The sequence below is a fragment of the Pelophylax lessonae genome (genome assembly GCF_965119305.1).
Source record: "Pelophylax lessonae genome assembly, chromosome: 8".
Lineage (NCBI taxonomy): Eukaryota > Metazoa > Chordata > Amphibia > Anura > Ranidae > Pelophylax > Pelophylax lessonae.
In genome coordinates, this window is record NC_138775.1 from 33,698,739 (window position 1) to 33,725,336 (window position 26,598).

At 45.1% G+C, this 26,598-nt stretch overlaps 1 protein-coding gene across 1 annotated transcript; it reads right to left on the reverse strand.

Annotated features, from left to right (window-relative positions):
• LOC309562137 (uncharacterized protein) lies at window positions 1-2,072 on the reverse strand (the record flags this gene model as incomplete). The annotated part of the gene is made up of 2 exons (XM_082266263.1): window positions 1-1,077; window positions 1,920-2,072. The coding sequence occupies 2 exons, from the start codon at window positions 2,070-2,072 to the stop codon at window positions 1-3; spliced, it is 1,230 nt and encodes a 409-aa protein (XP_082122389.1).
• Window positions 2,073-26,598: the final 24,526 nt, after the last annotated feature.

The window sequence follows — 26,598 nt, forward strand, 5'->3', positions numbered from 1 at the left end:
TCAACTATTCAAGTAACGCATCAGAGCCTCACGTACATCCCTGCCCTCTTCCTCTACAGCCTGTGCCAGTGCCACTACAGGCTCTGGTACAGAAGGTGAATCCCATGAACTCTCATAGGCTTCTCCATGACTCTCACAAAGGTTATGTAGTGCACAACAAGTCTGGACCATAGATTTCACAAGGTCAACTGCACAGTCATTTCTTTTCATAAGGCAACGCCATCTTCCTTTTAATCTACCAAATGCATTTTCTACCACTACACGTGCTCTGGAGATTTTCATGTTGTACACCTGCTGTTCTGTTGTCAGCCGTCCAGTGTCACTGAATGGTTTTATGAGCCACTGCTGCAAGGGATAGGCAGAATCTCCTAGGATGTAGTAGCCAACATTCACACCACCAATGTTTCTAGTGTTAGTTGGTTTGTGTGTTCCACGAATTAACAGATCCCACAGTGTGGACAGTCTCAAAACCTGAGCATCATGCATGCTTCCAGGCAGCCCAGTAAAAACATTCCAGAAGAGTCCCTTTCCATCAACAACACCTTGAAGGATGATGGAGTGCCAGCCTTTACGGTTGAAATAGTCACAGTGATAGTCCTGTGGTGCTATGATGGGTATGTGAGATCCATCAATAGCACCAATGCACTGTGGAAGCCCCCACCTGTTCTCATTGTAGGCAGCTATTTCTTTAAACTTCTCCTGATCTGGAAAACGAATTTGTTCTGGTACCAACAAAATCTCTGCTGCTGCACAGAAATCATGGACACATCGACAAACAGTTGTTATGCTTACACCAAACAGATGTCCAACACTTCTGTACTCAGAGCCAGTTGCGAGCTTCCACAGTGCAATGGCTACTCTCTTCTTTAAAGGAACACAAACACGAAAGTTTGTGTCATGTCTTTCCATCACTGGACGCACTTTGTTGCACAAGTAGGCAAATGTTTCTTCTGACATTCGAAAGTTCTCCAGCCACTGAGTGTTTGTAAAATTGGGAACAATGGCATCCCACCAATCAGAAGCTCGGTTTACAGTCCAAACAGAAGGTCTGTGGCGGCGACTTTGCAGCATAAGGATCTGAAATACACAGAATACTCATTTTAACAAATGATATCACACACACATATAACACACACACATACCACACACACACACATACCACACACACACACATACCACACACACACATACCACACACACACACATACCACACACACACACATACCACACACACACACATACCACACACACATACCACACACACACACACACACACACACACACACACACACACACACACATACCACACACACATACCACACACACACATACCACACACACATACCACACACACATACCACACACACATACCACACACACACACACACATACCACACACACACACACACACATACCACACACACACATACCACACACACATAACACACACACATAACACACACATACCACACACACACATACCACACACACATAACACACACATAACACACACACATAACACACACACATAACACACACATACCACACACACATACCACACACACATACCACACACACACATACCACACACACATACCACACACACATACCACACACACATACCACACACACATACCACACACACATAACACACACATACCACACACACACACATACCACACACACATACCACACACACACATACCACACACACATACCACACACACATACCACACACACATAACACACACATACCACACACACACATACCACACACACATACCACACACACATAACACACACATACCACACACACACACATACCACACACACACATACCACACACATAACACACACATAACACACACATAACACGGCACTTGCAGTGGAAAAGTGCCAAAAACAGTGCTAAAGCTTACCCTTGTGCACCGCTGAGCAAACCTGTCATCATCATCTTTACTTTGTTGTAGGAGTTCCCATACTCTCTTGTTTTTTTCTGCAGTATTTAGCTTTGCTGCCATCAGCCTCCTTTGTAAAAAGAGTCTTCGCCGAGTGGTGAAAAGAATCCACATGCCGAGAATCAGGAACACCATTCCCTCCATAGGCTCCATTGCTGTGTCTCCTTAAGATGATGTCACGGCAGTAGAGGCGGTGCAACTACAGAGTAATCCTGCCCACAACTTATCAGTACTATACACAGTGGAAAAGCAAACCTATACCGTACCGTACCGAACCGTTCCGACACTATACCATGCGGTACTGCAGTGGAAAAGCAAACCGGGCCAAGCAGGGCCGAGTAGAGCCGAGCCGGTACGAGCCGGTACTTGCAGTGGAAAAGTGCCAATAGAGAGGTGCTATTTCAGAAAAAAGACAAGATGTGATCATGTTAAGATGGAGCTGCGTACATTTCTAGTGTGGTCAGCATAAAAATAGGGATATCTCTGAAGGCGGCTGGCAGTATTACTAGGTACTGAGTTTTGTTTTGTTTGTTTTTTTCAGTTTTGCAGAATATGCATACATACAAGTAATTACTATTAGCAAATGTTTAAGTTTAGGGTTTATATACATTTTGAGTGCTTAGCCTGTGTCATGGGTGAGAGAAGGCTTAGTGTTTGTTTGGGTCAGTCTAGGTTTAGGCCAAGTTTAGAAGACTGGTCATGTGATGGAACTTTTTTTGAATTTGCAATGTATTTTCATATATACCAACCTCTATCATGGGCCTATTCATAAACACTGAAACATCCAAAAGGGTAACTACCAACCTACAAAAGGATTTTAGCTTTACAGTGTGAAAGGAAAGCCAAATGCCTAATGTGCAAGACTTGCCCAGTAGGAATTCATTAGATCCTGTGTGTTCCCTTGGGACACTGTAGAGTAGACTACGTGGCTGACAAATCAGGGACAAATGTGTATAATGCAAGCTTCAAAAAATCTGGAAAATAATTTGGCTCAAAGACGAGCTGCTTGATATCAAATAGTTGAGTTTTATGATAAAATATGGGGTCATGTGAGAACTATTATGTGGGTCTTATTATGGGATGGAATAAGCATGGAGAATCAGTGTTTAGACTCTATACATAGGAGAACACCAGCTGAAACCATTATTCTCATTTTCAGATCCATAAATCATAAGTGCATACCGTTTTTGATTGCTTTCTTTTTTTTTGCGTAAGGCCCCCTTAAAATCAATACCAGATCCTCATTAAAGGGTAACTCCACTTTCATAGGAAAAAAATAGCAAAGAAAAAATAATACAGCGTATACAATTGAGACACAAGTCATATTTTAATTGAATGTTTTTTTAAAATTACCTTTCCTTTTCAATCTGCAGCTCTGTAATTTTCTGTAAATTGCAATGCAATATGGCTACCTGGAGCTGTTCTGTACACAGGCTGTGTAGAGCGTGCCCCCCAGAAACATAATTTCCTGCTTGTGTGATTGGCTCACTGATTTTCCCAGAAGTCTGCACTAAGATACAAGTCAGATTTCTGGCATCCCCTGCAACAAAAATACAATTTTTTGATGAGATATTCCCAATAGGAACACGTCTAAAGGGATGCAGGCCCAGCAGATTTCCTCATTAGTGCCCTGCAGGTGCTGCAGCTGGTTGATAATTATGAAACCAATACCATACAGATTTACTAAGCACATGGGCATAGACAAACACCCAGGGATTTCTTCAGAATAACAAAAGGTAGGAATCTGAAATAAAGTGTATAAAATCCTTGTAATCAGTGGCGGAGCCAGAGGGCTAGCTGGGGTGGCAATTGCCACCCCAGACGACATCCTTGCCACCCCTGTTGCCACCCCGCTCGCGCTCGCTTATGCTCATAACATTAGCTGAACGAGAGGGTGCCTGTGCAGCAAGTTCTCTGTGACTGTGTGCAGGGGCGGACTGACCATTTAGGCGGTCGGGCACTGCCGAGGGCCCGACGTCAGAGGAGGGCCCCATGAGAGGCTCAGCAGTCTGTCCCTGGAGGTGCCCACACAGCTTGCACTGCAGAATGGAGGACATCTGTGCTCCAATGATGCAGTGAAGAATGGATCCTTGCCGGTGGTGGATGCGGCTATAGGAGAGGAGTCAGGTGCTGGTCGGGATTAGAGTGCTTTATTGGAGCTGTGGGGATGATGATAGTGACAGGCGCTCCGGCCACCTCTCCTCCTGAAGAATTCAGCTGAGGGGCGGGGCCACACATCCTTGCCGTGGGGGACAGCCAGGAGATCGTCGGATGCTGCAGACTAAGGCAGAGTGCAGAGTGAAGAGAGTGGAAGAGGTCTCAGAGGAGCTAGCCAGCCACCCACCCATCCCCCAACCACCCTGACCTGTGTGCAGAGCCAGAGCAGCAGCAGGTCAGACAGTGTAAAACATTTTTGTCACTGGCAGGAATTGTGGTGTTCGAAGTTGATTTCTTGACTGAAAACAGATGTAAATGCATGTCTAATGCTTCCAGGACTTCAACTTTTTTTTTACAGACACTTAGATTTACACTGGTGCAATGGAAGACATTGCATGTGATTCGCACCACACTGCTGTGCAAATCACATGTGATGTCTTTGCAATGCGAATTCAGCCATACAGATTGTACAGATTGCATGGCTGAATTTGCATTGCATTTGGACCAAAGTCATGCAAGACCCAGATCGCGTGGGTATTCACACCTATGCGATTCCATTCCTGCCTCAACTGACAGTTTTCACTGCAATATGTGAATTAATCTGGGGGTATTGTTACCTTTGTATTGACACTCCCAGCGATTCGCATATGGCAGTGTGAACTGCCTGCGAGTCGGGTGCAATGCGGGAACCCGCAGTGGATTTGCAGGGTTACCGCATCACACCAATGTGCAATGTGAACCGACACTTGGAAAGGAAACCATAACTCCTCCTGAAAATCCACTGCGGATTCCCACATTGCACCCGACTCGCAGGCAGGTCACACTGCCATATGCGAATCGCTGGGAGTGTCAATACAAAGGTAACGATACCCCCAGATTAGTTTGCATATCGCAGTGTGAACTGTCAATTCTGACAGGAATCGGATCGCATTGGTGTGAACACCCATGCAATCTGATGTTGGTGCGGACCAAAAAAAGGGTCCTGCATGACTTTGGTCCAAATGCGATGCAAATTCAGCCATACAATCTGTATGGCTGAATTTGCATCGCAAAGACATTGCATGTGATTTGCATAGCAGTGCGCTCCGAATCACATGCAATGTCTTCCATCGCACCAGTGTGAACCAGCACTAAATGTTTTATTAGCATGTACATAGCTGAGGTAATAAAGTAATTTTGTACAAAGTGAACTTACCCCCCTACAAAAACATAATCAATTAGTCTCGGTCCACATATATGCGATGCAGGAACCCTGCAAATCCACTGCGGGTTCCCACATCACATTCAACTCTAAGACAGTTCACACTGCCATATGCGAAACACTGGGGCTGTCAATACAAAGTTAATGATACCCCCAGATCAGTTGGCATATCGCAGTGCGAACTGTCAGTTTGGACATGAATCGGATCGCATAGGTGTGAACACCCATGAGATCTGATTCTGCTGCGGACCCAAAAAAGGTTCCTGTGTGAGTTGTGTCTGAATGCGATGCGAATTCAGTCATACAAACTGTACGACCGAATTCGCATCGCACAGACATCGCATGTGATTTGCAGAGCAGTGTGCTCCAATAACATGCAATGTCTTTCATCACACATATGTGAACCGCTGGGTTTAGGTAAAAAAGCCATGTGAAGATTGATGGTTATGGGCCATGGGTATGTTTTGTGCATTGCTTATGCTCACTGCACTCTAGAGCTCTGTTGGAACCAAACCACATGGTTAGCATGTGCATTTGCAAGATGCATAGGGGTGCCACACACCAGCGTAATTAAAGCCTAAACTGGTATTTAGTTAAGGTAAAACAACCTTACAATTTCTTATATCTCTCTGTTTGAGTTTCTGGGTCACCATTATTTCCTATATATTATTTAAAATGAAAGAAAAGGTGCTGGAACACACAAAAAGGATGGGAATGCCCAATACTGCCACACGGACAGGAAAATAATAGAAATTATGACAGGGAGTCCTCACCGTTGGAGTATCCAAGTGTAGCGCATACCCTAAGGAGCTGAAAGTGAACAGGGATCCCCCACCCTGCACAGCCAAGCACACCGTATTTTCACAAGAACTTCAGAGTCAGATAACAGTTCATTGCTTTGTTTTTTTTTTTGTTTTATTGAGGGATTAAAACGTGGATAGGGATTGGAAATTTATGGGATGCCCACTTGACTTTAAGCAACTTTAGGGAGAACTGTCCTATATACAGCTCCACTTCTGATGGTTAATCTGACACATAGCACTCACTTTTCCCTAAAACTGATATCTGTACACTTCGGCGAGAAGAATGTTCCTTACATTGGTGGTCAGTGGGAAGATCATTCCTCACATTGGTAGTCAGTGGGAGGAATGCCCCTTACATTGGTAGTCAGTGGGAAGAATGTTCCTCACATTGGTAGTCAGTGGGAAGAATGCCCCTTACATTGGTAGTCAGTGGGAAGAATGTTCCTCACATTGGTAGTCAGTGGGAGGAATGCCCCTTACATTGGTGGTCAGTGGGAGGAATGACCTTTACATTGGTAGTCAGCGGGAAGAATGTCCCTTACATTGGTAGTCAGTAGGAAGAATGTCCCTTACATTGGTGGTCAGTAGAAAAAATGCTCCTTACATATATAATAAACATATTTTTTTCCACATAGTGTCAAATTCTGTGAAAAATGCATGTAATGTGGGCAGTGCAATACGTAGGTGGGGCTGTGTGTGGGCGTGTCTTGAGTGTGGGCAGGGACACATGGGCGGGGACACAGGGGGCCCCATGATATCCTATTGCCCGGGGGCCCCATGAGTTGTCAGTCCGCCCCTGACTTTGTGACTGAGCGCGGTGAGCGGCAGCGGCGCCGTGAGCAACTGCACAGCTAAGCCAATCACGCGTGCCTGCACACCTGATTGGTTCGCTGTGCCGCTACTCACAGCACCGCTGCTGCTCACCGCGCTCAGTCACAGAGAACTAGCTGCACAGACGCCCACTCATTCACTTCTTCTTCTTCTACCTGTAACCTTAGGTAAGTCTCTCTGGTCTCTGCATGATTGAAGGGGACACGGCATGCTGGTCACTACATTGATGGGTTGGTACGCTGGTCACTACACTGATGGGTTGGTACGCTGGTCACTACATTGATGGGTTGGTACGCTGGTCACTACATTGATGGGTTGGTACGCTGGTCACTACATTGATGGGTTGGTACGCTGGTCACTACATTGATGGGTTGGTATGCTGGTCACTACATTGATGGGTTGGTACGCTGGTCACTACATTGATGGGTTGGTACGCTGGTCACTACATTGATGGGTTGGTACGCTGGTCACTACATTGTCAATTGATGGGTCACGCTGGTCACTACATTGATGGGTTGGGATGCTGGTTACTACATCGTCAATTGATGGGGGGGGCATGCTGGTCACTACATTGATGGGGGGCAATATTGTGCAGCCCTACTCATAGGCGTGCGCAGGGGTGTGCCGGGTGTGACTAGGAACACCCTAATCACCCTCGTGCAGTGCTTCTGCCATGGCTGCCGCCGCTGTGTCTGCTGCTTTCTGCCCCTGGCTGCTCAGCTCCCGAACCCAATCCTGTCGGTGCAGAGACTGAGAGGGACTGTCTGGGGGAGGACCCTGGCCTGCTGTAAGGGGGGATCTATATAGGGGACCTCACCTCACCCTGGCCTGCTGTAAAGGAGGATCTATGGGTGACCTGCCCTAGCCTGCTCTAAAGGGGGATATATGGGGATCCTACTCTAAAGGGGATCTATGCCATAGATCCCCCTTTAGAGCAGGGTCCCCATAGATCCCCTTTAGAGCAGAGCCCTGTGATCGGTGTGCGGTCTTAAAAGAATAATGTTTACTTTGATAATTGTTTATTTAATTAAAAATGTTTTAATACCGCTTAGAATGTTTGTTTACATGTATTTATAAAAGTGCGTGTGTATATATATATATATATATATATATATATATATATATATACACACACACGCATGTATATTGACCCCCCAAAATAATACCTTGCCACCCCTTTGCCACCCCTGTTTTAAAAGTCTAGCTCCGCCACTGCTTGTAATGTACAGCGATCACTCAGAGGGGAATGTTTTTTTCTCACCAAAAGTGGAGTTACTCTTTAGGAATGAGGCTCTGGTATGAATTTTTTTCTGGGAAATCCCACATTGCTATTTTTTTATTTTTTTTTATATTTGTTATGGGGTCCATCCTTAACCCCTTGTTGTCGATATAACACAAATATGCGGCCCCACTGGACTGGGATTTTTTCCGTGGGGCTGCATATTTGTGTCTTACTGAGAGCCCCGGGCCCTGTTCTAATGTTCGAAACCAAGAACGTCCAATTCCGGGCCACCTGATCACTGTAATAGCCTCTGATTGGCTATTACATCGATTAGTCACTGTAAAGCCCACCCCGTGTTTTCTGTTTCTGTGAATGAACATTGTATCTTTCTCTGTCCTTGCATAGAGAAAGAGAAAAAAGTGTGTGTAGAAAAAAATAAAAAAATTTAATAATTAATTATAAAAAATAAATAATAATTAAAAAAAAAAATTATTATGGCACTAACCCTGTCAGTTCCATTGTTAGTGTTTGGGTCAAGGTCAGGGTCAAAGCTGAAGGTCAAAGGTCAGGGTCAGTATTCTTTGGATAGGGTTTTTTTTTTCAAATTAGTATCAGTGTCAGTTAGTGTCGGTGTCTTTTGAATAGGATAAAAAAAAAAAAGCATAATGTGCACCATTGTTTCTGGGCTGTACTACAAGTACAAACACCAACTAACACACACATATGTGGTATCGCTGCAATCGGCAGGCAAAGAATATTTTTTTTTAGGTTTCTCTTTGTTGGTGAGTTATGATAGTAGCAAAATATATACAGCTAAATATAAAAAAAAATACTTTTTTTTACTATTCTGTTCCAGGCTACCTTTAATAATAAGAATAATTTTTTTTTTTTTTTTTTTTTAAATCAGGCGATATCCATTACTATATCAAGTAGAATAGAAGTAAATATATCACTAATCCCAGCGCTAATGTAAATTAAAAAAAAATAACAACAAAATAGTTCATTGCACCTTCAGCTGGTGCTATAAAGAAATTGCCATAATTTTACATTTATGCTTTAAATCTTTTTTAGTAATTGCAGCATTAGCAGTGCTCCTCCAGTGTATTGCACACCATGTGCTTATCTCTTCATCTCCGTGAGGATGATATGAGTGATTGAGTACACAAATCCTGCCAAATATTTAATTTACCAGATCTCCAAAAAACAAACGCCTTATATCAATGATATCCTTGTTCCGTGAAGTCCCACTAGGTGCAGGATCCGCCTCCCATCACAATCTCTCTCATGCCATAAAAGAGACACACTCCATAGCGCAATCCCATTAGAACATATATTCTCAATTAACCACCCTTTTAAAATGCACTTGCTAAAAGTATCATAAAACACGCCATTGATCATCTCAACAAATACTGCTCAGACTGCACGTTCCTACGTCCCTAGATCCCGGTGATTCCTGGGTAGAGTTCTGAGTTGCTGGCAGTCCAAGAAGCCGCATAGTCACGCCCAGACGCATTTCGTCAATGCGACTTTGTTAGTGGGCTTGACCACAAGGCACAGCCTTTTCTATTTATCTAATAGCAAGCCAAGGTATTAACCCTGAATAGGGTTGAGCGAACCCGGACTGTATTGTTCGGGATCGTACCGGACTTTTGGGTATTCGGTACCCGGACACGGACCCGAACATTTCACTGTATGTTCGGTTACTGTCCGTTGTTCGGTAATGTTATTTGATGTTTTGGTGCAGTTTTAATGACGTGGTTTCAACAGGTGCAAGGCAAGCGTTTACCTAGTGTGCCCTTAGAAGCCATCACAGCCATGCCTACTAATGGCATGGCTGTGATTGGCAAGTGCAGCATGTGACCCAGAGTCTATATAAGCTGACATAGCGCCGCGTGTCACTCTGCTCAAACTATACTAGGGAGAGGTTCCTGATGCTGCTGAGGTAGAGATAGGGAGATTATTGTAGGGGCAGGCTGGAAATTGCTTTGAGGGAGAGAATAGGAAGAATCTTCTTTAATCAGACAGCGATCTGCATTGATTGTATTGTGTGGGTTGCAGTGCACAATCTTTATGCTCTGACCTGAGCCTAGTGCGGAGGAGAAAGGAGAAAAAAAAAACTTTTATCAGTTTGTTAGGTGGGCGGCGTGCAGTGTGCGGTGATGCACATTTAATGCAAGCTCAGTGCATATGTGTCTGCTTAATCTGCATTTAAAAAAGAAAAAAACTTTTTTCCTTCATATTTTACTTTGACATACAGTGTTTAGACCAGGAATGGGCAAACTACGGCCCGGTGGACCTTTTAATCCAACCCGCGGAGCGCTAGATAATTTATTTGTTTACAGTGGCGGCCAGTCCTAGGCTTCAGCAAAGGATGGACCCGGGGCGCAGAGCAGTGCGCCCCAAGCCCACCCATTGTGTGACAATAGCGAATGAAAATTTGCTATGGTCACATGGATCCTCCTCCTGGCCAATCAGGAAGCGGGTCTAATACCCCCTTCCTGATTGGCCACAAGGCAAACCCCATGCCATTGGCTGAGGAGGAGGCGGGAGGACTCGAGGAGACGCCAGATGACTGAGGAGAAGCTGCCGCCACCGTTGCTGCTGCAGGTAAGTGCACTGGTCTCGGGGGGGGCCACACTGCATTGAAGGGGGCACGCACGCTGGTCCTGCATTGAAGGGGGCACGCACGCTGGTCTCTGCATTGAAGGGGGCACGCACGCTGGTCTCTGCATTGAAGGGGGCACACACGCTGGTCTCTGCATTGAAGGGGGCACGCACGCTGGTCTCTGCATTGAAGGGGGCACGCTGGTCTCTGCATTGAAAGGGGGCACACACGATGGTCTCTGCATTGAAAGGGGGCATGCACAATGGTCTCTGCATTGAAGGGGGCACGCACGCTGGTCTCTGCATTGAAAGGGGGCACGCACGATGGTCTCTGCATTGAAAGGGGGCACGCACGATGGTCCCTGCATTGAAGGGGGCACACTGGTCTCTGCATTGAAGGGGGCACGCTGGTCACTGCATTGAAAGGGGGCACAGAACATATATTCTCAATTAACCACCCTTTTAAAATGCACTTGCTAAAAGTATCATAAAACACGCCATTGATCATCTCAACAAATACTGCTCAGACTGCACGTTCCTACGTCCCTAGATCCCGGTGATTCCTGGGTAGAGTTCTGAGTTGCTGGCAGTCCAAGAAGCCGCATAGTCACGCCCAGACGCATTTCGTCAATGCGACTTTGTTAGTGGGCTTGACCACAAGGCACAGCCTTTTCTATTTATCTAATAGCAAGCCAAGGTATTAACCCTGAATAGGGTTGAGCGAACCCGGACTGTATTGTTCGGGATCGTACCGGACTTTTGGGTATTCGGTACCCGGACACGGACCCGAACATTTCACTGTATGTTCGGTTACTGTCCGTTGTTCGGTAATGTTATTTGATGTTTTGGTGCAGTTTTAATGACGTGGTTTCAACAGGTGCAAGGCAAGCGTTTACCTAGTGTGCCCTTAGAAGCCATCACAGCCATGCCTACTAATGGCATGGCTGTGATTGGCAAGTGCAGCATGTGACCCAGAGTCTATATAAGCTGACATAGCGCCGCGTGTCACTCTGCTCAAACTATACTAGGGAGAGGTTCCTGATGCTGCTGAGGTAGAGATAGGGAGATTATTGTAGGGGCAGGCTGGAAATTGCTTTGAGGGAGAGAATAGGAAGAATCTTCTTTAATCAGACAGCGATCTGCATTGATTGTATTGTGTGGGTTGCAGTGCACAATCTTTATGCTCTGACCTGAGCCTAGTGCGGAGGAGAAAGGAGAAAAAAAAAACTTTTATCAGTTTGTTAGGTGGGCGGCGTGCAGTGTGCGGTGATGCACATTTAATGCAAGCTCAGTGCATATGTGTCTGCTTAATCTGCATTTAAAAAAGAAAAAAACTTTTTTCCTTCATATTTTACTTTGACATACAGTGTTTAGACCAGGAATGGGCAAACTACGGCCCGGTGGACCTTTTAATCCAACCCGCGGAGCGCTAGATAATTTATTTGTTTACAGTGGCGGCCAGTCCTAGGCTTCAGCAAAGGATGGACCCGGGGCGCAGAGCAGTGCGCCCCAAGCCCACCCATTGTGTGACAATAGCGAATGAAAATTTGCTATGGTCACATGGATCCTCCTCCTGGCCAATCAGGAAGCGGGTCTAATACCCCCTTCCTGATTGGCCACAAGGCAAACCCCATGCCATTGGCTGAGGAGGAGGCGGGAGGACTCGAGGAGACGCCAGATGACTGAGGAGAAGCTGCCGCCACCGTTGCTGCTGCAGGTAAGTGCACTGGTCTCGGGGGGGGCCACACTGCATTGAAGGGGGCACGCACGCTGGTCCTGCATTGAAGGGGGCACGCACGCTGGTCTCTGCATTGAAGGGGGCACGCACGCTGGTCTCTGCATTGAAGGGGGCACACACGCTGGTCTCTGCATTGAAGGGGGCACGCACGCTGGTCTCTGCATTGAAGGGGGCACGCTGGTCTCTGCATTGAAAGGGGGCACACACGATGGTCTCTGCATTGAAAGGGGGCATGCACAATGGTCTCTGCATTGAAGGGGGCACGCACGCTGGTCTCTGCATTGAAAGGGGGCACGCACGATGGTCTCTGCATTGAAAGGGGGCACGCACGATGGTCCCTGCATTGAAGGGGGCACACTGGTCTCTGCATTGAAGGGGGCACGCTGGTCACTGCATTGAAAGGGGGCACACTGGTCACTGCATTGAAGGGGGCATGCTGGTCACTGTTTTGAAGGGGGCACACTGGTCACTGTGCATTGAAAGGGGGCACGCTGGTCACTGTGCATTGAAAGGGGGCACCCTGGTCACTGCATTGAATGGGGCACGCTGGTCTCTGCATTGAAAGGGGGCACGCACGATGGTCTCTGCATTGAAGGGGGCACGCACGCTGGTCTCTGCATTGAAGGGGGCACACACGCTGGTCTCTGCATTGAAGGGGGCATGCACGCTGGTCTCTGCATTGAAGGGGGCACGCTGGTCTCTGCATTGAAAGGGGGCACACACGATGGTCTCTGCATTGAAAGGGGGCATGCACAATGGTCTCTGCATTGAAGGGTGCACGCACGCTGGTCTCTGCATTGAAAGGGGGCACGCACGATGGTCTCTGCATTGAAAGGGGGCACGCACGATGGTCCCTGCATTGAAGGGGACACGCTGGTCTCTGCATTGAAGGGGGCACGCTGGTCACTGCATTGAAAGGGGGCACACTGGTCACTGCATTGAAGGGGGCATGCTGGTCACTGTTTTGAAGGGGGCACACTGGTCACTGTGCATTGAAAGGGGGCACGCTGGTCACTGTGCAATGAAAAGGGGCACCCTGGTCACTGCATTGAATGGGGCACGCTGGTCTCTGCATTGAAAGGGGGCACGCACGATGGTCTCTGCATTGAAAGGGGGCACGCACGATGGTCTCTGCATTGAAGGGGGCACGCTGCTCACTGCATTGAAAGGGGACAATCTGGTCACTGCATTGAAGGGGGCATGCTAGTCACTGTTTTGAAGGGGGCACACTGGTCACTGTGCATTGAAAGGGGGCACACTGGTCACTGTGCATTGAAAGGGGGCATGCTGGTCACTGCATTGAAAGGGGGCATGCTGGTCTCTCTGCATTGAAAGGGGGCATGCTGGTCTCTCTGCATTGAAAGGGGGCACGCTGGTCACTGCATTGAAAGGGGGCACGCTGGTCACTCTGCATTGAAAGGGGGCACACTATACCTTAATTACTGAAGGCCCCTTTCACACTTTTGTGACCTCAAAGTCACTCAATTTTTTACAGTGTTTTTTGCCATCTACTCTTGGTCCGGCCCCCGGGTCCAATATATGAACCCATTGCGGCCCTCGAGTCAAAAAGTTTGCCCACCCCTGGTTTAGACAGACACTGCTTTTCTAACCTGCTCTTCAAAAAGCACCAATGTAAGGGGAAAATAATTATTTTTCAGTATTTAGGGGAAAATAATTATTTTTCAGTTTTTCATTCAAATTAGTTTTTTTTTATTCAATAGCGGAATAGAACAACAACAGTATTCAACCTGTTAGGCGTGCGGTGTGTAGCGGCCATTTCATGCAAGCTGAGTGCATATGTGTCTGCTTAATCTGCATTTAAAAAGAAAAAAAAAATTTCTTTCATATTTTACTGTGACTTACAGCGTTTAGACTGCATTTCATACATGTATACTGGCGCAAGTGAAATAAAAGAAAGCCAGCGGTTACTACCTTACACAATAAAAGTGTTTGATACACATATACACATGAAAAAGTCCATATGCAAGTCTGTATGTGTCCAGAAGTCCTTGGCACTGAAGGCTGCTCTGCCACAAGTAAGAAGAAAACTTGAGGGATACTGTGGAGAAAAGACAGGCACGCTATCACATCACGACCGGGAAGTGACGCCGGATGTTACCCCTGCGTCCCAGTCACCAGGAAGCGCCGACATCTATCGGCTGCAGTGGAGCACTAGAGACTGCCGGAGACATTCTGATGAACTTTTCTCACGGACGGACATGATTGCACACAATATGTTGCCCTTCATACTTGCTCCATTGTGAGTATATAGGTGTATATTGTCATGCTTTAATAAACCTTCCTACTGCACTTAGAGTGGCGCCTGTCTTTTCTCCACAGACATAGCATTTCAAATCTGCTATTCAACAAGCACCATCTAAGAGGACAATTATTTTTCAGATTTTCATTCATACGTCACAGTGAGATACACCCATTGCATACTGTTGTTGTATTTCGCTTTGCAATACAAACCCATTTAGAGGAAAAAAAAGGGAATTGCGGCCTAGTCTGCATATGGTACAATGAGATACACCCATTGCATACTGTTATATTGCACATTGCGATAAAAACCCATTTAGGGGGAAAAAAAGTTAATTGCGGCCTAGTCTGCATATGTTACAGTGAGATACACCCATTGCATACTGTTGTATTGCGCATTGCAATAAAAACCCATTTAGGGGAAAAATAAATTAATTGCGGCCTAGTCTGCATATGTTACAGTGAGATACACCCATTGCATACTGTTGTATTCTGCTTTGCAATAAAAACCCATTTAGGGGACAAAAAGTTAATTGCGGCCTAGTCTGCATATGTTACAGTGAGATACACCTATTGCATACTGTTGTATTGCGCATTGCAATAAAAACCCATTTAGGGGGAAAAAAGTTAATTGCAGGCTAGTTTGCATATGGTACAGTGAGATACACCCTTTGCATACTGTTGTATTCCGCTTGTCAATAAAAACCCATTTAGGGGAAGATCCAAAATTCGATAAATATGAGGTTAAATAAGGGACGTGGCCTGGGTCGTAGTGTTGCTGGTGAGCAAGGAGAGGACGTGGTCGATCTGTGCCAGCTACACGCACAGGTGAAACACCTTTCTCAGCTGCGAGTAGGCGACAGAACCTGAAGCAGTATTTGGCAGGGCCAAATGCGCCTTTACAAATGTTGAGGCCAGAACAAGTACAGGCGATAGTAGATTGGGTTGCTGACAGTGCCTCCAGTCTCGGCCTATTCATCCATCTCTGTAGTGACAGTGGCACCTGCCACCCCGCAAACAGAGGATACACCAGAAACACCACCACCTGGGTCACCAACAAGCATCTCCACAATGTCCCGTGGAAGCGTTCAGCTTTCTATCTCCCAAACACTGGAGTGGAAGAGGAAGTACCCCCCTACCCAACCGCGATCCCTGGCCCTGAATGCCAGCATTTCGGAATTCCTGGCCTTTGAAATGCTGTCATTCTGGCTGGTGGAGACGCAGAGTTTTAAAAGCCTTATGGCGGTGGCTGTCCCACAGTACGTCGTACCCAGCCGCCACTACTTTTCCAGGCAAGCCATCCCTTCCCTGCACAAGCAAGTGGGTGACAAAATCAGGTGTGCACTGCGCAACGCCATCTGTGGCAAGGTCCACCTAACCACGGATACGTGGACCAGTAAGCACGGTCAGGGATGTTATATCTCCCTAACAGCACACTGGGTAAATGCAGTGGCGGCTGGGCCTGAGGCGGATAGCAGTTTGGCGCATGCCCTTCCACCACCAAGGATTGCAGGGCGCTTCAGTTTGCATCCTGTTCCTAACTCCTCCTACTCCGCTTACTCATCCTCTACCGCCTCCTCTTCCAGTCAGCGTAACACCTTCACCACCAACTTCAGCACAGCCAGGGGTAAACGACAGCAGACTGTTTAAAAAATGTGCCTGTTTGGGTGAAAAACCACACACCGCGCAGGAGTTGTGGAGGGGCATTGAACAGCAGACCAATGAGTGATATATATGTTGGCGTTAATCGCCAGAGGTACCTGCGCAAATGGCAAACTTAAATGAAGTGACTAAAAATAAATGAAATGTGTGCCGTGTAAATTCTATGCAGAATTAATAAATCATAAAGTGCAACATATAGGCGTGAACCATATAAAAGATCTGCAGCTGAATCGTATATAACGTGAAAGAGGTTTAAATACACCTATGGAGGTGTACAGAGCCGCACTCATCTAAAGTGCACTAAGTGTAGTGTTTCAATATAATGAACAATTAAAAGGTAATAGTGCATATAAATATTAAAATTATTAGAATAAATCACTGATGTCGCTTAATAGATATAAATATAAATATAAATATAAAGTGCATTAACAATGGTGAATCTAAAGTGCAACAATGTTAAGTGAAATAGATCACATATAAAGTCCCATGCACAGTGAAATAAATATAAAGTGCAGCAGTAGTAAGTGAAAGAATCACATATAGAGTCCCATGCACCAACAAACTTCAGTGCAGTCTCCAGAAGATTCTTCCACACACAACCAGATCTTCAATCCCTTCACCACATGGACACCCAATGTGTGAAAAGGCTTACCAGAAATCACCGACCCCTTAGTTATAGGGGGTCAGTGTGAGCAGAATGATATTCATCAAAAAAGCCAATATTCCAGAGTAGATTAGAGCCCTCCTGGAGGATCCACCTTGCAATCGCCAATATACTATTCAACTTCAGAATCCTTAGCCAGCCCCACGTTCCTCAGCTCTTGTTAACCAGGTCAAAGTATACCTCCCCACACAAGATGGTGAGTGGTTGCTGCCAGTGAGCCTCAAGCCCGGCCTGGTGGTGTGCGATAACGGGCGAAATCTCGTAGCAGCTCTGGGCCTAGCCAGTTTGACACACATCCCTTGCCTGGCACATGTGCTGAATTTGGTGGTGCAGAGGTTCTTTAGAAATTACCCCGATATTTCAGAGCTGCTGCAGAAAGTGCGGGCGGTCTGTGCACACTTTCGGCGTTCTCACCCTGCTGCTGCTCGCCTGTCAGCGCTGCAGCGTAACTTCGGCCTTCCCGCTCACCACCTCATATGTGACCTGCCCACAAGGTGGAACTCCACCTTGCACATGCTGGCCAGACTGTGCAAGCAGCAGCAGGCCATAGTGAAGTTTCAGCTGCAGCACATGCGCGTGATTCGCTCTGCGGAACAGAACCACTTCACCATCAATAACTGGGCCACCATGAGAGACCTGTGTGCCTTGTTGCGCTGTTTTGAGTACTCCACCAGCATGGCCAGTGCCGATGACGCCGTTCTCAGCTTAACTATCCCACTTCTATGCCTTCTTGGGCATTTTTTTGGGGTCTTTGGAGGCAGGCAAAACATCTGAAATTCTGTATAGGGGTATATATACACACACACTTATATGTATTTATACACATACACACATATAGGTGTTATAGCAGAGAAGCCATATGGGTGTTAATTATTTCATTAGCGCAAGCATAGGTTTCTGCTACTTTCACACCTATATGTGTGTATGTGTATATATACATACATGTGTGTGTGTATATATACCCCTACACAGAAGTACAGATGTTATGCCTGCCTCCAAAGACGCCCAAAAAATGCCCAAAAAAACACCAGCTACAAAAACACCCAGGTTTGTTTTTGCAGCAGGCATTTTATTTGGCATTTTTTTGGGGTTTTTAGAGGCAGGCAAAACATCTGAAATTCTGTATAGGGGTATATATACTCATAAACACACTTATATGTATTTATACACATACACACATATAGGTGTTATAGCAGAGAAGCCATATGGGTGTTAATTATTTCATTAGCGCAAGCATAGGTTTCTGCTACTTTCACACCTATATATGTGTATGTGTATATATACATACATGTGTGTGTGTGTATATATACCCCTACACAGAAGTTCAGATGTCATGCCTGACTCCAAACATGTCCTCAAAAAAGCCCTATAAACGCCTGCAGCAAAAAGCAGGGTGACAGGAGCGAAGCCATATCCCTGTTCTATAAGTGCCCTAAGAGAAACGATCTTTTCTCTATAGCGGTCACCCTGACATGGAAGGGTTTTGTCACCCTGCCATAGCAGTCAGTTTCAGTTAACCCTACACTACACTACGGTCCCCTTACACTTAACACTTTCCCTACAGAAACTAAATTATTAAATCTAACTATAGTGGAAAATAGTACCCAAACTACACTAGATATCCCTTTCCTCACACTAATAATTGCTAAATGACACTTTGAAGCAGAAGTAACAGAACTGCTTCCACTCTCTTCCACAGCCCTGTATTACAATGCTAGGAATTTGGCGGGGGCTATCTTATATACTGGGGGGCATATTCACTAATGATTGGCCTCTGGACCCCCTAGTCACTCCAATCACATTCCTAGCATTCTCCTGCCCCCTCAATTGGCTTTTACTGATGGTTCTGGGCCAATCGCAGGCTTTTAAAGCCCATTTCAGTTTGGTCGGTTCTGGTTGCCGAATTCCGAACTTGAACAGCCAATGTTCGGGTCAAACCGATGGTCGACCCGAACCGTTCGATCATCCCTACCCTTTATGCCTTGGAGGTGCTGGCCTGCCCTGCAGCCAGTGTATTATCAGAACGGGTATTTAGGACTTGTCTGTACCTTGTGCAGAATAGACATGTATACCGGCCTTACCCAGCCATTGTTTGATGTGATCTTTCTTACTCTTTATTTTTTTGTATACAAACTTTTATTGAAAGGAAACAGAAGATGGTGGTACAAAGAGAAGGTGTACCCTAATTTAAAAAAAATTTAATTAAAAACAAAAACCAGTGTTGGCTACCTCATCCTCCTCCTCCACTGCCGCCACCGCCGATTCCACCTACACCGCCATATCCACCACCATATCCACTGCCACCTCAACCTCCATATGGGCCTCGTCCTCCTCCTACATCATTCAAGATGATTATTTTTTATTTTTCTGTTTTTTTTATGTTATTTTAAGTTATTTCCCTATCCACATTTGTTTGCAGAGCATTTGCCATGCTCTTAAGATGATTTTGCTGCCATTTGCAGCCCTCTAGCCCTTTCCATGTTTGTTTTAGAGCCATTTTAGTGCTCAAAAGTTCAGGTCTCCATTGACTTCGGGATCGGGGTAAAGTTCGGGTTAGGTCCGGGTCACGAACCCAGACTTTTTTTTCAAGTTCGGCCGGACCTGCCGAACCTGGAAATCCAGGTGTTCGCTCAACTCTAACCCTCAATGCTCAAAATGCCTCCCTCAAATCTGTCATCACCACGGTCAGCTCAATACTGTTCTTTATGATATTATTTATTTATTTTTACTCTGTATTTCAAAGGCTGTTTTTTTTTTTTTTTTTTGAACATGTGGCCAGCAGCAGAGGACTAGAAGCTTCTCCTGTTTATGTTTCCCTGCAGACAGGCTGGGAAAGAGCCAGGTCATGACTCCTGTACTGTATATCAATTAAAAAAAAGGTATTTGGATTTTTTAAAATTAAAATAATTGCAGTGCCATCATCCACATACAGGATTAGAAGGACAATGTAAATAAGTATCATTCAGGGCTTATTAAAAGAGCTGCTTCCAGATGATGGTATTTTTTGTTTCTGCATTGGCACATTTCTCCAATGGCAGTGCCGATCTACTCATGTCCCCCTTTTTTTTTTTTTTTTACGTGATGCTTGCAAATCAACCTTAAAATAGACTAGAAAAAAATTACAAAATCTGACTTCCATAAATATCAATGAGGTTTAGGCGCTATGTATGGGGTTTGTGGATTTGTTTGTTCACCAAGTATCCAGTAAACTGAACTTTCCTTGGTTCACTAATTACTACTCCTAGGACATATCTTTTTTCACCCATGTGTGTCTTTTGTATCTTTTAGTAATGGAGAAGATTCATATTTTTAGCCACCATCTGTGCATCCTTGACTGATGAGGCGCATACGCCTAGGAAAACCAACTTAACATATGAAACTCCCTTGCCCCTTCCCCAGTACAAAACACCACATTTACAACAATTGAGTTGGAAAGGGCAAGGCCAAAGCTTTATTTAATTTCCAACACAGAACATGCTAACCTTTAAACCAGCGCCGTTCACAGTTGTACTGTGAGCACGGGTACCAATACAATCCCCAATGGGGCCTGTCCTTACCACAAGTGCTGGACAAAATAACTCCAACTTCCAGTCAAAAAAGAAAGAAGAAAATGCCCAGTGGGACTTTCAATGAGGAGGACTCAACAGGTCATTAAAAAGCAATGCGTCTGGTTTATTAACAAAACTGTAATGTGTAAAATTGTAGCCATATAAATAAATTCATATCTGAGTAGTACACAATTACATAAGCAAAATAATGCAAATTATCAATAAAACATGACATGGCAGTAACAGTATGCATATAAATACATCTAAAGTGTTGAACTCGACGCGTTTCATGGGTCGCATTGCCCACTCATCAGGAGTATGTGTATAGGAGCATATCTGAAAATATAGTAAATGTTGTTAGTTGACATGCAGAATGGATGACTACTAGAGCATGGATACTCAGTAAATGTGAAACCCAAGTGGGGAGACACCATACTCACATATAAAGTCATATCATCTTGTTTGAAAACAGCACTGCCACACGGCGGCAGGCAATGTGTCCGATAAGGGAGCTGGAGGAGCAAGGGCCCAAGAGAATGCTACACCAGACCAGGGATGAGGAATGGATGTACCTTAATATGTAGGAAGTGTTTGAAAAGACATGACGCTAGGGACGGGAACTGTTTTGCCCCACCGGACATATAAGGGAGAGGATGTAGACAGGGTAGGTGGCCACATTCTGCAACACAGGGTGGATATCGGACATGATTTTTCAGTTGTCATATGGTGGGTACACAGCCATGTTTCATTGCTACCATTCGTTGCCCTTACTTATGTTTTTTTCATTTCACCTGTTTTTCTTCTCTCACTTTCATGGTTCTTTGGCTTACAACTAACACTGCTTCACCCACACTCTCTCCACTGCTTCTATGGAGGTTCATGATTACACACCCCTCCTCTTAGCACCTCTTCCATTTTCATTTTTCCTGCCCTGTCCACACTCCTTAACATGTTTCCATCTTCTGACCCATACCCATGTCTCTATATGTCGACTATACATTTACACCTGTTATTTTTCAGCTATCATCTAGGATGAGATAATTGCATACTTATTTACACTTACACATATATATGTTCAATTTTATTTCAGAGACTGGTTATTTTGAGATTGTCAAACACTTCCTACATATTAATGTACATCCTCATCCCTGGTCTGGTGTAGCATTCTCTTGGGCCCTTGCTCCTTCAGCTCCCTTATCGGACACATTGCCTGCCACCGTGTGGCAGCTCTGTTTTCAAACAAGATTATATGACTTTATATGTGAGTATGGTGTCTCCCCACTTCCCTACACCTACAGGTCTGGTGTCCCTACACCTACAGATCTACAAAGCATCTATTGGCAAGTGTGAGGTTTGTTTGAGAATACCAGGTCCGAGCGGAGGATTTATGTATCTTTACTGGAATAACTGAGAGAGCCGTGCACCTTATTCAGAATAAGAGGGAATAGCGCCATCTTCATACCAGTGCATCACAAGCTTAAAAGGTCCTTTTTTTTGGTAAGAGGCCATTACCTTTACACATTGGGGTGTTATCACTATATTGAAGGTGGACTGCACATTATAAGCGATTGTGGAATAATTGGATACACTTAAGGCTCTTACCTTTTTTCTGCCGGGTAAGGAGGAAATTCACCAGGTGGAGGGATATCATAGTCACTGTTTATTTGTTTGGATTCCTTCACATTTTCATCGCAACTATCACTTTGAAAGAAGATTTCTGAATTTGGACTTTTTTAATCACTTTGTGTTTATGCCTTTGTTCATACACTTGTGTTAACCATTATTTGATATTGTTGGATATTGGAACATCACTAATATCAATTTAATTTAATTTATTAAATATTAATTTCTTCGGAAAAGCGCACTCACTTTAACATATACATATTTCACTTTTTCGGTAGCAGCTTTTTCACAAGATCAGCGCACCCCCCTCCCATTCACACTTCCTACATATTAATGTACATCCTCATCCCTGGTCTGGTGTAGCATTCTCTTGAGCCCTTGCTCCTTCAGCTCCCTTATCAGACACATTGCCTGCCAACGTGTGGCAGCTCTGTTTTCAAACAAGATTATATAACTTTATATGTGAGTAGGGTGTCTCCCCACTTGGGTTTCACGTTTACTGAGTATCCATGCTCTAATAATCATCCATTCTGCATGTCGACTAATAACATTTACTATATTTTCAGATATGCTCTTATACCAGGCCTCGACAAAACCCGGGCGCCTGGGGGGCCCTGCAGAAGGTGTCCTGTCATTTTTGCACGGACTTCCGCGCACAGAGTGCACGGACTTCCGGGCCGTCCGAAAATTGAGGCCCCGACTTTTCGGCCTACTTGAGATGAGAAGCTTCCAATGGGGAACTGGCGCCCTCTTGTGGTGGCCGGGAGTAATGACTGTTGTAATTACTGTTTCCACTGTTTGTTCACAATGCATTACCATCTCCCTGTCCAGTTAGTTACCTTTGACAGGGAGTGTGGTTATTTATTATTAATTTAATTTATTTTTTAAATGTAAAAACTAAATAATATTTTTTTTTTTTTAAATTATTAAAAAAATAAAAAATAAATATATATTTTTCTAATTATTAAAAAAAAAAAATTATATATATATATATATATATATATATATATATATATATATATATACACACACACACATACATAATCTTTTTATTTATGTGTAAATTTAGTATCCGTTTTATTAAATAAAGCTTGGTTGTAAGTTTAAAAAAAAAAAAAAAAAACTGGCTCCTAACTTTTTTAGCTGGCTCCTAGATTTCAGGAAAATTTGTCAAGCCCTGTCTTATACACATACTCCTGATGAGTGGGCAATGCGACCCAAGAAACGCGCCAAGTTCAACGCTTTGGATGTATTTATATGCATACTGTTACTGCAATGTCATGTTTTATTGATAATTTGCATTATTATGCTTATTTAATTGTGTACTACTCAGATATGTATTTATTTATATGGCTACAATTTTACACTTTATGGTTTTGTTAATAAACCAGACGCATTGCTTTTTAATGACCTGTTGAGTCCTCCTCATTTAAAGTCCCACCGGGCATTTTTTTCTTTTTTGTACACAATAATTGGGATGGAGGTGTACTCAATTCACATTGTGGGTCCAATATGTCCTGTTCAACTTCCAGTTAAGGGCATAGTCCATTACCAAGTTTTAATGCTGGCAAGGTAAAAAAAAAAAACACCACCTGCAAGTCAGTGTTAACTGACGAGCGCCCCCACTGCAGCCAGTGCCTGTTCCACACCGGTCTGGAGGCCAAAGTTAAAAATATCCAGACCAATATAGTTGAGTTGAACACCATCCGGTCTCAAGAAATCCCCATTGCCCCCCTCCAAATCCTCCCGATCCTACGAACAAACTTGGAAACCTGTGTATTAACCTTCCGGTGAAAGCGTTCCAAGCGTGGACCAAGGATATCCCGGGCCCAAATAAGCCGGGGAATTATTTCAGACCAAACAATGACTACGTTGGTGAACACTGCATAACAATGGGCAATATCCTGTTTATTAGCCACGATGAGATCCACAAAGCGCGTGTAGCCCATGAATCCCCTCCCCCCCCAGCATGAAGAACTAGAAAGACAGGGTCGGAAGCATGAGATTGAAGAAGTAAGCATTCTGGCAGCACCTGGCACAAGCGTAAACCACGCCGCCCACGTCAATGAATCCTGGCCACATCGAAAAGCGAAGCCCAAATTCTTACCATAACTCCACAACTCCGCCCGGCGGGAGGCCCAATATATAAAGGAGTCACCGATGATCTAAATCAGGGCTGCATGGAAATCTGTTATCAAAACAATAAGTATGGGCGAACATACAAGTAAAAACGAGAAGATTCCCACCTACCCAAACGCTGGAGCTCTGCCACTCTGAAACTCATGCCAGCAGCTGCGGTGGCGGCGCCAATACGAAAAGAGTGAGTAGGAGGGAAGGCCTAACGCATCGAGGCAACAACGGAAAACCTGCAAGAAATGAAATCTACTTAACAAGGAAGAATCAGAGTGAACAAGAAAAGTAGGGGAAGGAGGGCGGGCGGATATAAAATGCGAGGCCAACCCACCTGCCCCTGCCAAAGCTGTCTGTTTTTGAAGTCCAAGCAACACCAACGTGCAGAGCTGACAACATCAGCTGCTCGAACACCATCCACCAAGGATCTGGATCTTAAAACCAACTCGCCCACATGGAAAGCACCAAAAAATTACCACGAGAATGCAACCTGGAAAAGAAGGGTGTCAAAAACTGAAGAACATATTGAAGGTAACAGCGAAAGGATATTGAAAAGAATGGAAAGAGAAATTGGGCGCCTAGAATCAGGGACCTGGGTAGCGCGCCTAAACCCTTGCAAAACCCGGCGAACGGGAAAATCCTTTGTAATATCATCACAACCAAGGAGCATAAACCAAAAGGACAAGACGGACATGGCGGAATGAACCATGGACCTGGCCGATTCTTTCAAAGACAGAAGGTAGGAAAACATGGCCAGGCGTCTGTCCTGGTGGGAAGAAAGAAAAAACTCACTGGATGTTACCTGAATCCATTAGTTCCAGACCCGACAGTGCGATGCCCACATCCTTGGAGACAGGGATGTCCACAGAAGGTCTAGCAAGCATCATAAATGAGGTTGCACAAATAGGCCGGACAGGGAAGACCCTCTGGGGATGCCAATGGGGCCAGGGAGAGAAAACGGTTGAACTGGAGACGAGAGAGAGCATCGGCAATATCATTAACCACCCCAGGTACGTGCTTAGCCTTAAACCAAATATTAAGCCGCAAACATCTAAGAACCAAAAAACAAAGCAAGGACACAACAGGGGGGGGGGGGGGGATCTGGCGGATTGCTGGTTAACAACCTGAACCACACTTACATTGTCAGACCAGAAAACGACCTGGCGATTGCTCAACCGCTCACCCCACAGTTCCACGGCAACAATTATCGGGAAAAGTTCCATCAAGGAGAGGTTGCGCAATAGGTCCATGCGGGCCCATGAGGCCGGCTAACACTCAGCAGACCATTCCTCTTGAAAGAAAGCACCGAAACCACAGGAGCCTGCTGCATCTGTATAAAGCTTGAGCTGCGAATTCAGAACCTCCTCATGCAGCCAACAGGAATGATCATTGTAGGACTGGAGAAAGGACAGCCAGATCTCCAAATCCACCCACATCGGTTTGGTAATGCGAATGTAATGTTGAAGAGCGGCCGCGCCCTTCATCGCCCCTAAAATGCACCTACAAAAAGCCCTCCTCATAGGTATAACCCAGCAGGCAAAAACAAGATGACCTAACAATGATTGGAGCTGCTTTAGCTGAAACTTCTTAGCCCCTTTAGCTAAGGGAACTAAGGAGTGGAGCCTAGCCAATTTGTCAGGAGGCAAACGAAAAACCATCGCCTCCCAGTGACGGGGCCCTCTGTTTTGTCAACCGACAGTGGAATAGCAAACTGCTCACACATATCCTGAAAAACAGAAAGAAGCCGCCAACATACGTCACTGGAAGCTGGGCCTACAAACAAGAAGTCATCCCAAGTAATGCAGAAGCGAATGCATGCCAGCCCATTGGCGAACCAGCCATTCAAGGAAGCTACTAAAAAGCTGAAAATAGTAACATGAAATTGCACAACGAATTCGGAAGGCACATGTGAAAAATGTAGCTCCCTTGAAAGTACTAGCCCAGCAGATGGAAGCATTCTGGGTGAACAGGGAGGAGGCGAAACGCGGACTCAATGTCCGATTTAGCCAATAAGGCCAAAGGGCCCGCAGACCTGACCAGTAGAAGAGCTTTGTCAAAAGAGGCATACTGGACCCTAGATTCCTCCTTATCGATGCCGTCGCTCACCAAAAACAAGCAGGATAGGAAAGGTGGAATTTATCCTCCTCCTTCTTGAGGACCACCACAGAAGGAAAACCCTCAGGTTATGGAAGGGAGGA